Source organism: Malurus melanocephalus, unplaced genomic scaffold (assembly GCF_030028575.1).
Source record: "Malurus melanocephalus ecotype Western Australia unplaced genomic scaffold, MMel_1.1 scaffold_1261, whole genome shotgun sequence".
Lineage (NCBI taxonomy): Eukaryota > Metazoa > Chordata > Aves > Passeriformes > Maluridae > Malurus > Malurus melanocephalus.
In genome coordinates this window covers 9,244-22,904 of record NW_026624493.1, presented here as the reverse complement: position 1 = coordinate 22,904, position 13,661 = coordinate 9,244, and the positions used below count along the sequence as shown (strand labels likewise).

Sequence of the window (13,661 nt, the reverse complement as noted above, 5' to 3'; positions counted from 1 at the left end):
CACCCACAGTGAAACTATTTTTAGGAGAAATTTCCACATTCAACCCAACTTCATGAACCCACCCAGTACCTTTAATCATGTCCTCTATTGCACGGCACAGGACAAGAAAAGAGTGTCTTTGCTCCTTTTGCTCTTCCAGGTGCTTAAACTCCCTCTTCCTGACCTCCAGCACATCTGTAATACACTCAGCGAAAGAGGAATCTGGGAAGGAACAGACAAGGACACGAAGAATTCTTTGGGAAAAGGAGAATTGCAGAAAACAGAAAACAATTTGGAGGACTTGCCTCATAAAAAACAATAGTGATAAAGGTTTTTTTTGGAGCAAAATTTTGAGGACTTGCACTCTTTTCTCTACGTTTTAATTCACTGGAGATGGAGTTGAGGACAGAGCTGGGGGCTAAGTGGAAACTTCAAGGAAACTTCACCATTGCAATCCTTTGAAAAAAAATTCCCCAAACCACCCCTCACCCTCCAAATTTTACCAGTCATCTCCCATAATAGACACTTTTTTGTTTTCTTTGCATTTTAGATAATCCTCCAGCAGATCTGTCTCCTCTTGACCACATAACTGCAAAAACACAACTAAGGTGGAAGCTCTGGACTCACTGCAGGTGCACAGCATCAGCTTAAACAGCTTCTCCTCCTGCCATAGGATATCAGAGAGGATCCTGCACGGAATGTCTCCTGAGAGAATGCAATGTCCCACGAAGTTGAAAAGCTTGTACACTTGGGTGAGGAGATTTTTTGCACAGTCGCTGAGCTGAACTTGAAACGTACTCACTGATTCTTCTGTAAATTAAATGAAGTGTGGTGAAAGGCAATCAGTAGTGTCTCCACTGTGGCTTTTGAAGCCACATCCTCAGGAAGAGCCATCAGGTTCCAGTTCACAGGGACCTGTCACCCCAACAGTGTTGAGGACAGATGCAGGGCTGCTAAATTTCCTTTGGGACACCTAAGTATCACCTCCTGCCTGAAACAAAACTTGTGGACCACCTAGGAAACCATGACGAGGTCTAGGAGACCATGGGGACCACCCAGGATATTTTACCAAGGTTGGACAGCCAGGTCCAGCAGATGTGGAGGGCTTCCAAGAGGGACTGGGGCCCAGAAAAGGCTGGGTGACCAACAAAATTGGAAGGTCCCTATGGAAAGACTTGGTCTTCCCATCTAGTTCCCACAGACTCAAGAGTTTATCCCAAAAAAAATGACTCTGGGGACACTCACGGACAGCAGAAATGAAGTCAGAAGCTTTGAGCAGATTTAGAAGAATGGGGCCAGTGCTCTCTTCAAATGTGTCGATCCTTTCCAGCCTCTTCATCTCCAAACACATCTTCTCCACAAGAACAGAAAGCACCTCTTCACCAGATTGTTTGTTCCTCTTGCAGATCAGGGTTATCATGGATTTCTGCTTGAAATCCTTGAAGGATGAGATATTTCTCCTCTTTAGAGGCTGTGTAGATTTTCTAATGTTTCAGAAAGACCTTTCCCTGGTCTTCTAACCCAGCAGGGTTCATACAAGAGGTGGTGAAGTGGGATGTAGAGGCCTCTGGCTGCCCCAGGCAGAGTAGCTGCTGTCCTACCTTGATTTTGTTTGTGCTGCTGATCCAGTGGATGATGTGTTTTGTGAAGCACTGTTCCAGCTCTGTCTCGCAGTGCATCTCCGTACTGAGGAACGCGCGGTAGAAACCCACAAGGTCTTTGTCATTAACCTACAGCACAGAATCACTTAGGAGACAGCTGCCCCTGTGTCTCACCAACCTGCTCAAGTCCCACCTCCAAAATGGTGACTGAGGCAAAACCAAGGGCAGAAAAGCCCCAGAGCACCATCCCCCACCAAGAGGGTCTCCAGAACTGACCTTCTTCATCCACTCCTCAAACAGTCTGTGGATCCAGCCCCGCCACCTCTCAGTCCATCCCGTGCAGAGGATCCTCATTGAGATCAGCCGCTGCCAGTCCTATGGAGGAAGAGCCAGATGTTCAGCTGACCCCGAGGAACACCCAGATCTGTCAAGGGTTGGGTCTACCATTGGTCTCTGGGACTAATCACTCACCTCAATGTTCTTCAGGAAGGATTTTCCTGTGTTGTTTTCCCGGTCAAAGTGTGTCTTGAGCCATGGTGTGATATTATGTGAAAAAATTTGGAACTCTTCTGCTGAAGTAAACTGCTGGAATTCCTTGGGGAAGTAAAGAATGGGAGAGTGAGCCAGGAGCTCTGGACTCTCCTCAGCTGCATGCAGAAGGCAAAGCCCTCGGGACAGAAGCCACCTTGTTTGCTTGCAGTAAGTCCTCTTTGTCAACAAACATCCCGAGTATCCGCAGCAATGTCTCCACAGGGAGGCGTGACTCTATCTGCTTTAAGAAAAGCTGCAGCAGGATGTACACCAGGTTCAGACACTGCAGGACCTCAGTCTCAACCGTGGGCTCCAGTGGTTTCTCTGAAGACCCTGAAGGGCACCTGTGGGCACAAAAACTTCTTGCAGTTGCCTCCACAGTCACCACCTCATCAAAGCCACCCTTGGTAGCTGGGAGATGCAGGCAAGTTCACAGGACACTCCCCTTGGGGGTCTCCATGCTCTCCAGCCACAGTAGAGTTAAAGACATCCAAAAAGCAATGGGTGAATCATGCTGGTCACCCTCTTCCTGCTCAGGCAGGGCTCCATTCACCCTTGCCCAAACCCATCACAGAGGGCTCACAGCACTTCTCCTGAGAAGCCTGACTCACAAGTCTGTGAACCGGGACTCCATCCTGATGGCGATGCTTTCCAAGGCCATGTTCAAGTGGTCTTCCTGAAAAGAGGATGGAAGGACATTGAGGACAAAGATGAAAAGAGTTCTGCTCCTGCAGCTAAGTAATTTCCATTCCTAAACACTAAAGTAGGAAGTTTTCTGCAGGATTCAAGGGGTTTCCATGGTCCCAGCATCCAGCTCTTACCCCAGGTTTCTACAGTTAAATCCTTTTGCCCTGCTGCAGGAACCAAGGACACATTTTAATACACATTTCAACAGATCACCCCCCTCCATTCCCTGAAGAGCACAAGAACGTCTCCCATGCATTGTCCTTACAGAGTTGTGGATTGAGGCTCCATCGGCATCCATGATGCGCATTCGCAAGGTATCCAAGAGGACCTGGACTGGAAACTGAATGTTATGCAAAGGGTCCTTGCAAAAGTTCTGTACAGCCACCATCTCCAAAACCTTCTTTGCCAGTGGAGCACATCGTCTGATCAAGGTCTTGTGAGCATCAATCATTTCCAGGACTTTCCTAGAAAAGCCAGTCAGGAACATCAGATGGACTTTAGAAGAGCAGGAGGCATGTCAGAGGTGTTTGAGATATCATTCTGACTGGTGAACACCATGGCCACCTTCAGCTGAGGAGGCTGTGGGCTGGAGGAAGAATCTGGGGTTTGAGAGTGAGGAAAAGGAGGGATTTGGGGAAATTCACCCACTGTCAGGTCAATAGGACAAAACTTAGGGTTTGAGTTGGCTGTCACACACTCAAGGAGTGAGTTTTTACCAACCTCATGAAGTTCAACAAGGCCAAGGTCCTGCACCTGGGCCTGGGCAACAGCTTTAAACTGAAAGAGGGTGGATTTAGACTGGATTTAAGGAAGAAATATTCTACAATGAGGGTGGTGGGGCACTGGAACAGACTGCCCTGGTGTGGGTGTCCCATCACTGGAAGTGTTCAAGGTCAGATTGGATGAGGCTTTGAGGAACCTGATCTAGTGGAAGATAGTGGAATGGGTTGGGCTGGGTTTGGACTGGGATGGGCCTTCAGGCATTATCCCTGACTTGGACAGGGACACCTTCCCCATTGTTAGTGGTGGTCAAGGCCAGATTGGATGGGGTTTGGAGCAACCTCTTTGTAAAGTGTCCCTGCCCATGGCAGGGGGTTGGAACGAGATAATCTTTGAAGGTTCCTCCCAATCCATTCTCTTCCCAGGACTACTCCCACCAGCTCTCTCCTCTTCCTGAGGTCCATCAATGCCCCTTCAACCCTGCTCTGGGGCAGGGGACACAGAGGGAGCAGCTCCTGGAGAAGCCACCAAGCAGAAAGAACAAAAAGCTCTTTGAAGAACAGGACAGTTTATCATCCTGACCCCCAACCCAGCCCCTCAGACACACCTTTGCTTTTCTTTTTCATTCCTTAACTGGACAAAGGCTTTGTGAGGAAGTTCCTGTGGGGAAAAGTGGTCCTCCACATTCTCACTGATCGCATAGAGCAGTGGGACCAACCAGATCCACAAGGTCCCATCAGTGTTCATGCAGCACAGCTTCTTCAGAGATGGGAAATATTTGCTGCCAAAAAAATAAACCCAAAAAAGTCAGACTTTCCAGAACTAACCTTTGGGACACCAGTGGGAGACATGCCCCAAAGTGGGATAGTATCTTTGTCCACAGTGCACAAGAAGATTTATTCTGCCTGGAAAGAGCCATCCTCACAGGTCAACCACTATCAAAGATACCAAATGCTCTTCAAAGTGCCACAAGATGGACTTGCCAGACCCAACCCATGTTTGATCCCCTTGGGAGACCACATGGCACCAACATAACATGTGGGGACAATGGAGCCAAGCCCCTGACCTTTGCTGATAATCTGAATCACCTTTTTCCTCTCAGTTCTTCATAATTCTTCTCAAAGAACTTGATGAACTTGAAACACTCTTCTGCCTTGTCAGCCAAGGCAAGGGTGACCTGGTACCGAACAGTGGCATGGAAGGCAAACAGGAGCTTGAGGAGGTTATGGTCCTTGGTCTTCACATGCTCGATGATCTTTTCTATGAAGGCTTTGATGTACTTCATCACCTGGACAGCACAATAAGGAGAGGGTGTTCCACCAGGCTGGTTCTTCTCCAAGAACAGCCTGGTCCAGGGAGGAGAGGAGGCAGAAGAATGCAGCTGCACAGTAGTGTCTTGTGCAGCACCTCCCTAGGAAGAAATTATTCTTTCCAGGTGCCACGTGTTCATTTGGGATGGTTCCATGCCCTAAATCCACTGGCCAGCAGAAGGCTCTCATCTGACCCCCTCCAGTGACGAACCTATATCTCAAAATGAGGCACGTCGCTTTGCCAGCCCCTGAGGTTTTGGTGGGTGTTTACCTCTTTTATGTTGAAATCACTGGGGACCGCAGACTTCTTTGCTTTGCTCTCAGCATCCCAAATATGGGCGATGCTCTCCTTGAACCTGTCCAGTTTCCTCTCCATGTCCTCCAGGGAATTCCAGGAGGTAGGGTGAGTCAAGAAGGTGCGCTCCAGGTATTTAATCTGGGCCTTGCAACAGGACACCCTACTCCAGTACCTGTGCTGGCGGAAACTGCATTTGATGCGTTCAAAGAAGGTCCACGTTTCTGAGGAAAGAGTTTGGGAACAAAACATAGATACCAAGCCCAAGCTGAGTCCAGGAAGCACAGAATCTCTCCATTTACCCAGCTCCCTAGGGGTGCTGCACATATTCCAGGCAGAATTTGAGTGCAGTGACTCGATTTTCAGCCGTTAGTTGTATTATGAGGGGGAAAGAAAAGCTCATTTGCATAAGCAGCTTGTAAACCTGTGGCTGGAAACCTCCCACAATCAACCAGGGTCAATGACAGGCAGTCCATGACATCAACACCACCACATTGGCCATCCCACGGCATCACTGCCACCACACAGGCCAGCCCATGGCATTGCCACCACACCAGACAGGTCTATGGGGAAAATAGAGCACTCACTGTCCGCTTTGAGCTCTCTTTCGGGGATAGTCAGGACACGGTAAAATTCAGCTTTTTTGCACTTGGAGGTGTCTGAAATGTTGTAATTGTACGAGGAAATATCCTCCAATTCGCACTCTCTGCTGTCCAAGTTGACGATGGCATATTTATAAAAGATGTGTCTTCCCTGCAGTTCGGAAAGAGGGATCCTGGCACTGCCTGTGTACACTTCTTCTCTGAAAGAGGAAGGGAGGAAGCTTGTAAGCCATCAAGGTCAGTCCCAAGCCAAAAGTCAAGTTTTGATTCATCATTGACCTTAGAAGCGCTGGGGAGAAATCCACAGCCAAGTTCTTAAGCTGGGAGACCTATGAAATCCACTAGCCCAGCCCAGAGCCGCACATGGGGCTGGAATATCCTGGCCACAGCCATCTTGGCAGCTCCACGAGGGATGGGGAGATGGGAGGAGCCACCACCAAGTACTAAGGCTCCATCAGGATGTCTCCATTTGGGGGTTCACCTCCAGCCATGTCCCTCAGTCCAGAGTTCAGCACCCCAAAGGAGAACTGCTGTGGAAACACCCCCTCATAACTTACTTTCTTTGCATCGTGGCAAACTCTTGGTATTGGCCAGGATGTTTGTAGAAGACAACACAGATCTTGAATCTCTGGTTGATGTTACTACAACCTTCCGGCAGGACGGCGATGAACTCCAAGGTCATCGTGTCTTGTGAACCCTCATGATCATGGCCAGGAAACAGGTATGGGTTGGGATGGCAGCTGGTAGAGAAAAGGTGCTGGATCCCTACATCATCCTCTGCCCCATGTCCCCCTTCCCTTTCTTCACCTGCTGCTCTACTCACAAGCACTTCAGCTGGTTCCTGTCCAACTTGCCCAGAGGCTGTCCAGCTCCCATGCTGGCACTTGCCACTTGGTTACTCCAAGGTTTATCAGAAGGACTCAGATGCCTTGGAGTGGGTGCCCCCCATTGGGGTGTGGGAAAAGGATGAGGAAGGAAGTCTCTGCATGCCAAGAAGGGACAGAATTTTGGGAGAGAAGGAACATAAGAATGCCAATGCTGCACCTTCCTCCATAGCCCCTTCCCCTGGGGAACTGCTGGACCTCCAGCCCTCAAACCCTTCCAAGATGCCCTCCCTACATGCAACAAACCTGCTGGAAGATCCTGGGTCTTCTCTGATCTCCTGGTCATCTGCAGCAGGTAAAAGCACCAATTAATACCTCCAAGGATGGTGGCAACAAGGCAAACATTATTCAGCACCTGGTCTCTGGTTGGAGAAGGTGATGTGATTGAGAACACACCCTTACCTGCACAGCTGATGCTCCCCATGTCCATCACCACCACTGTCTCCACACCACCCATTGCCTGAAGAAGAGAAAAATGGGAAGAGCTGAAGGAAGACCATGAAGCTCAAAAACTGAGAGCTCAAAGGACAGGGAAGACCAAGGTAAGGGCAGGGTCTTTTCCTGCCCCCACCCTCCTAGAGCTGAGCTCGAAAATCCAGGCCACTGCTACCATCCTGGCATGGGAAACTCCATTCTGGTGCTCCAGGAGCTTTGAGATCAGAAAGTGGAGTGTCAGTTTGTGATATTGGGAACTGGGAGCACTGCGGGTAGCCAGTGAGCAGGAACAGGAAGCGCTCCCACAGGGGGTAGCCAGAGAGTGATCCTGGGAGCACTGGCACCATTCAGAGTCCACCCAGAGGAATCACTGGCTTCCCAAGCTGCTCTGGTGCTCCCGACACTCCCTTCAGCTGGATGCCCTTGTTCTGGGAATTCTCCTTTTCTCTGGTAGCATGTGCTGGGATCTGCTGGAGCTGGAGCTCTTCTCGTGGTGGAACTTTAGAAGCCTGGGAAGCTGAATGGAGTTACTGCAGCATTGGAAGGAATTTCAGAGCCAGCACACAGCACGCCATGGATGAGGCGTGGCTCCTTCCAGACTGGCCCCTGCCAACATGCCACCACTGCAGCAGCACTGAGCCCCGGAGATCCCACCACATCGTCCCCATCAGGGCCCAGAGCTCCTGAGCCTGGATTAATTACCCCAGTTTTTTATTTCAAACAGGCTTTGCTTTTGCTTTTGCTTTCCTTTCCTCTTGCAGAAGCATCACTGGCACTAACGATGTTAATGAATCTAGCCCAGACACAGAGGCTCCATCAGAATCATCAAGTAACCATGTGGCTGATAAGGACAAGCCACTCAGCCCCCAAAACCCTGATTTCAAGCTGGTGAGATGTTCCCAGCACCCACCGTGTGTCCACTGAGAGAGTCAGAGGCTGGGTCCTGCCCACAGCAGTCATCTCTGTCTTCTGTGCATGACTCTGGGAAGGCAACATGTCAGGCATGATGTGAGTGAGGGGCCAGTCTATCTCTTACTATTTCCCTGCCCTAATTCCATCAGGATCCATCCCTGGTACCTGGCTCGCTGCTGAGCTCCTCCCAGCAGTTGTCATCACAGTCGGACGTGGGGTCCCCTGCCACCGGCTCTGGTGTTGAACGCATTTCCACACATCCCGAATTCTGGTAACTGGATGCCATCGGATCCATCCTGGAGGTGCCATCAGCTCCATCCCACACCGAGGGGCCACTCTCACCCCCCTGGACGGGGGGGGACTGCAGGGGAAGCTCCTCTGCTCCACCTGCATCACTGGGGGATGCCTCCATCACCGGTGTTGGGACCTGAGAGGGGCCATTGGAGGTATTCTTAGCCTCAAAGCACCATGGCTAATGGGGCACATGGCTCGACTTAGGGGGCTCTGGGCTCTGGAACATTGACTTTGGGAATTCCATGGATTAGAAATCTGTATTCAGCAGCTCTGGGGCTGAGAAACAGTGATTTGGGAGGCCTTAAAGCTCCAGGACAGCAATTTCAGGAGCCTCTGGGTTCAGAAAAAAAACCGTTTAGGGAGTTCAGAGTCTCAGAAACACCAGTAAAGGATATTTTTTGGGTCCTAAGCACCAATTTAGGGAGCCTTGGGGCTAGAAACATTCATTTTATGAGGATTTGTGCTCAAAAATAGCAAATTAAAGAGTTTTTCAATATCCAAATTTTAGGGAGCTTTGGGCCGAAGAAATCTGGCTATAACGAGCTTTTAGAACAGACAGAACCAGCAATTTATGGAGCCTTGGGAGTCTCAGCATATTGGGGGTTTGGGAGCATCTGAACTCAGAAAGACCAATTCAGGGAGCTTTAGAGCTCTAAAACACCCATTTGGAGAGCTCTCGGTCCAAGAAAAAGTGATTTAGGGAGCTTCTAGGTTCAGAAATAGCCAGTTAAGGATCTTTTAGGTTCAAGAAAAAAAAAAATGTGGGGAGCTTCTTGGCTCCAACCCAGCAATTTTTTGTTCTTTAAGGCTCAGAAACCCCCTTTGGGAGTTTTTGGGCTCAGATACTGGAAGCTTGGGAGCTTTGTGGCTCAGAAACATCCATTTGGGGAGCTTTTGGGGTCCCAAATACTTATTTAGGGAGGTTTTTGGCTCAGAAGCAGCACTTTAGGGAACTTTGGAGTTGAGAAACAGTCATTTTGGGAGCATTTGGCTCAAACTCACTCCTTTAGGGAGCTTTTGGCCTCAGAAAGCCCCATTTAGGGAGTCCAGAAATGCATTTAAGGAGCTTCTGGGACCTGAAACAGCAATTCAGGGTGCATTTGGGTTCAGATACACTAGTTTAGGGGGCTCTGATGCTCCAAAACACCAATTTATGGAATCTCAGGTTTAAGAAACCCAAATTTTGGTACCTTGGGGCTCAGAAAATCTAGTGTGGGGAGCTTTGGGTCAGAGAGAGGGATGTGGAGATATTTTTGGCTCAAACCTAGCAATTGAAAGAGCTTTTGGGCTCCAAGAGACCAATTCAAGCAGATTTTGGGTTCACTCATTTAAGCAGCTTTGGAGCTCCAAATCAAATATTTAGGGAGCTCTTGTGCTCAGAGACATTACTTTTGGCAGCAGAAGTAGCAAAGGGGGGAAGGGTGGGAGCGAGGGGCAGGCACTTACCTCGCTGGGAAAAAGCGGGTCCGCAGAGGGGATGAGAGCACTGGGGGCTCACACCGGTTATGTCCCTGCCTGACTCCCCACCCACACAGGCCCCACTTCCCCAACTCTCTTTCCACCCCACCCACCATTTCTTGTTTTCACATGAGATTCTCGGAAACCACTGCAAAACTGAAAGCAAAAATGTTTCAGGCAGGAATTGGCTGCTGCTGGAGGAATGCAGAACCTCAGGGGTTTCCACGGGTGGGGGGAGGGAGGCAGGGCCGGCAGCCCCTGCCTGGTCCTGAGGGCTTCCAAGGGCACCAGGAATGGCACTGGGAATGGCACTGGGAATGGCACTGGGAATGGCACTGGGAATGGCACTGGGAAGCAAGTGGGTGCACTGGGGAAAGCCAGGGAGTGCACTGGGGGAAGACACTGAGAACACTTAGAGTGGACTAGGAGCATTTCAGGGGAGACAGAGAACAATACTGGGGTGATCTGGAGGGAACTGGGAGCATAGGGATGAGCTGGGGAATCATACTGTGAGCACAGTGATAATACTGGAAGCTGTAGGGAGAGACTGGGGGCACTGGAGTGAGCCAGGAGGTGATACTTGGAGCACTGGAATGGTACTGGGATTGCTGGAGTAGAGCCAGCACTTGACTCCCTGAGCAGTCAGACAGACTGACTAGGAGCACTGGAACTTCACTGGGAACACTGGGAAGACTGGGGTGCATTGGTGGGAGTGGCAAGCCAGTGAGGGAGATTGGGAGACTGGACGGGACACTGGAAGCACTGGGCACCCCATCATGCCTCCCAGTTGTCCCAGTCTAGCTCCCACTCTAGGTGGGAGCTGTGGGAATTGGTTGGGGGGGTCCCCTGGGTTTCAGGGGGGATTTGATTGACAGCTGGGGGGGAATAGGGGAAGGGAAATGGGGCAGAGGGACTGAGGGTGCTGGGGGTGGGTGCTGAGGGGAGACCAGGTCCTGGGGGTGCTCAGATGGGGGGTTCCTGGAGATGCTGGGGATGTCAAGTGTCCTGGCAGTGCCCACGTATTGGGAGTTGGAGAATGTCCAGGTAACAGGAGTGCCCTGGAACTTGGAAGTGCTCTGTGTTTTGGAACCTGTTTGTTTGGTATTTTGGAAACTGGTTGTCATTTGGAAATTAAATCATATATTCTGTCATTATAGGTTTAGTCTATCTAAAGGGACTCAAAGAGAGTGTATTTTGGAAAAATCACCACTTGGATGTATATTGAAACATTGGAGGAAGTTGTGGAACTACCAGGAAGAACTTAATTAAATGTTGTAATCAGTGGTGCCCTGTGAAAAAGTTAGAGTTGGGAGAAAAAGTGGCCACAAAATGCTACCTTGGACTATAACATTCTGTTATAACTGATGTTGTTCTTGTCTCAAGACTAAAATGAGATGAAGGGATGTATGCTGAAATGTTTTCACTGAAACAAAGGGCTAAGCCAAAAAGCTTAAGATTCAGCAACTTAGGAGTTGTTGAATTTGCATCCCTTAATAGCAACACTGGTCAGTATTGGGGACAAGCAGTTATTTATTCACCAACAATATCCAATGAAACAGACTTTCCAAGGTTTACATTGCAACAAGAAGGCTTCCCATAGCCTCTCCCCTCCTCATTGTCAGTCCCAACTTTTCATATTATTGTTTCAATTACTAAAACATCTAATCCATCTCTAGGTAAGGGATAACTTAAAGCTTTGGTACTTTAACAATCGTATATTAATTTTGATTTCTTAGCTAACCATTTTCTATTAAGTTCTGCAGGGGGGTTTCATTTATTAGAACTTCTGGAGCATCAAGTTACTCCTTAGTTTTTCCATAACATTTACTTTATTTTATTAGCAAATGAATCCATTAACTAGAACTAAGAGCAGATAAAGCAACGAGTTTATAAAAACAAAAAGAGCAAAGTCACAGAAACACAAATTTCTCAATTAATTTTAATACAGGTTCTTATAAAATTTAAGATCATTAAGTTTCTTAGCTAAATATTGTAATAAATACTAAATATTTCCCTTTCAGAACAATCTTTGGATATACAGAAATTTGGAGGTAAAATCTTAATTTCCACCATGGATGCCTGGACAGGAATGGTGGTTCTTTTCCATAGGAAGGAAAGCAGAGCCCCAGTGGTTCTGGGGCAGCTGAGAGGCAACCCTACACATGCCAAGACCAGCTGGACCTCTCAGGCAGTCCCTGGAAGGCCAAGCCAGCCAGGGTTCCCTTGGTTCCATGGGGCTCTCCAGTGTCACTATGGTTGCCTTGGTTCCACAGTATCACAATGGACCCTTGGATCCATGGGACCCTGCAGAGTCACGATGGTCTCCTCAGTTCCATGAAGCCCCAGAGTGTCACATTGCTCTTCATGGGCCCTGCAGTATCAGAATGGCTTCTTGGTTCCACAAGTGTCACAATGTCGCCTTGGTTCCATGAACATTTGCAGTGTCACAGTTTTATGACATTTGTTCTTCCTGCCCCTCACGTGTCACTGCCCCATAAACAGCCCCGAGCCCTCTGTGAAGGACAGGCCCTGATGTCCCAGGGCTGGGCTCAGGGCTTGGCTTTTCTGGTCCCTCCAACCAGCCCAGGGCTTGCTCAGCATTCCCATTTCCTGCTTTGGCTCCCTGCAGTCCTGGCCCCAAGGATCTGCTCTCACGAGTCCCTGGGGAGCCTTTGGCAGTCCCTGCCTTGGGACGAGGGACCAGTGATGCTCCAAGGGACTTGGAGTTTTTGCTTCTGACTCCTTGAGCAGCTTCTTCAACCTACTCTCAGTCCCTGAGGGTCCCAGACTAGCCCCAAATCCACTATGGGGCTCATTAAAATACATAAAGCCCTCAGGAGCTCTTGCTCTTCCTTCCATTGTCTTCAAGTCTCCAGGGCTTGTGCAGTGATTGGAATCACTTTGAAGTTCTGTTAAGGAGAGAGATTTAATGTGTGCCTCATGAGTATTTTTTTATCAAGCATTTTTTAATCTTTCAGTTCAGTTCACAGGTGACTGAGGCATTCCCCAAGTGATCTTGATGGTGAATGCCTCCTTAGGAGGTCTGGGTACAAAGAAGAATGAGCCCCTTGCAGGCTGACCTTGTCTGGACAACCTGCTCCTCAGCACTAGCCTCCGCATGTCTGACATCACCCACCTGGGACTGACATCCTCAAAATATCAGAAAATATTTATGTAGTTTGTTATTCATTATTAATATTTAATTAATTAATTATATCCATTATTTTCCCTATTTATAATATTACTATTGATAACTTATATATAGCTTATATAACTTAGGTCAAAGCTACAAGATGCTATTTTTGGGCTTCACTGTTTTATATTTTTATGACTTTTAATATTTGTATTAAAATTTGATACATTTTTAGGAACCAAAGAAATTATTGTTCATTTATTCTAAGTAACACAATTGCCTCTGTTAATTAATTAACCTCGGTTGGTTATTGATTGCTCCCTCTTTACGCTAATTGGTCCTATTTTTAGTCCTTTGTCATCTTTTTCTCAGACTGGGTCAAGGGGGATATTTCAGGGTTCAGGGAGACATTTATGGGACACATTTGGGGCAGTTCTGAGTTTGGGGAACTCACAGAAACAAAGCCTACTCCTCTGTTTTATTTTTAGAAATTTAATAAGGGACAATAGGGGACAAAGTCATTAAAGTGAATGTCACAGCAATGGATCTGTAGCTATGGCATAATTGCTAACAATAGTAACTTCCTTAGATGCTGTTTCTGTTGTGTTAGTCAAATATATATTCATAAGCAATTCTACATATTCAAACATTTTTTCACACTAGTTTGCAAATTCTAGGGGCTGCTGCACAGTCAGTTTTGTGGTCCGGTGCAGTTATTCTCATCTTGGTCATCTGTTACTGCTTAACACACCCACCAGGTTTCAATATCCACAACACAGCCATTATTGCAACAACTCTTAACCAACATTAGTATTAAAAT

General features: G+C 48.1%; 1 protein-coding gene across 1 annotated transcript in view; it reads right to left on the bottom strand.

The window, feature by feature from the left end:
* The window catches only part of LOC130586698 (E3 ubiquitin-protein ligase rnf213-alpha-like), a 42,834-nt gene extending 33,075 nt beyond the window's left edge, over positions 1-9,759 (bottom strand). The window contains exons 1-20 of the mRNA XM_057387582.1: positions 9,697-9,759; positions 8,122-8,383; positions 7,955-8,025; positions 7,012-7,069; positions 6,856-6,895; positions 6,549-6,707; positions 6,283-6,465; positions 5,711-5,925; positions 5,100-5,347; positions 4,607-4,806; positions 4,126-4,299; positions 3,064-3,262; positions 2,723-2,787; positions 2,266-2,455; positions 2,052-2,174; positions 1,857-1,955; positions 1,581-1,709; positions 1,225-1,417; positions 607-789; positions 70-201 (exon numbers count right to left, since the gene is read on the bottom strand). Coding sequence (XP_057243565.1) covers positions 70-201; positions 607-789; positions 1,225-1,417; positions 1,581-1,709; positions 1,857-1,955; positions 2,052-2,174; positions 2,266-2,455; positions 2,723-2,787; positions 3,064-3,262; positions 4,126-4,299; positions 4,607-4,806; positions 5,100-5,347; positions 5,711-5,925; positions 6,283-6,465; positions 6,549-6,707; positions 6,856-6,895; positions 7,012-7,069; positions 7,955-8,025; positions 8,122-8,368 — 2,908 coding nt within the window. The 5' untranslated portion in view covers positions 8,369-8,383; positions 9,697-9,759. The remainder of the gene's footprint in view (positions 1-69; positions 202-606; positions 790-1,224; positions 1,418-1,580; positions 1,710-1,856; positions 1,956-2,051; positions 2,175-2,265; positions 2,456-2,722; positions 2,788-3,063; positions 3,263-4,125; positions 4,300-4,606; positions 4,807-5,099; positions 5,348-5,710; positions 5,926-6,282; positions 6,466-6,548; positions 6,708-6,855; positions 6,896-7,011; positions 7,070-7,954; positions 8,026-8,121; positions 8,384-9,696) is intronic.
* Between the last annotated feature and the right edge of the window lie 3,902 nt (positions 9,760-13,661).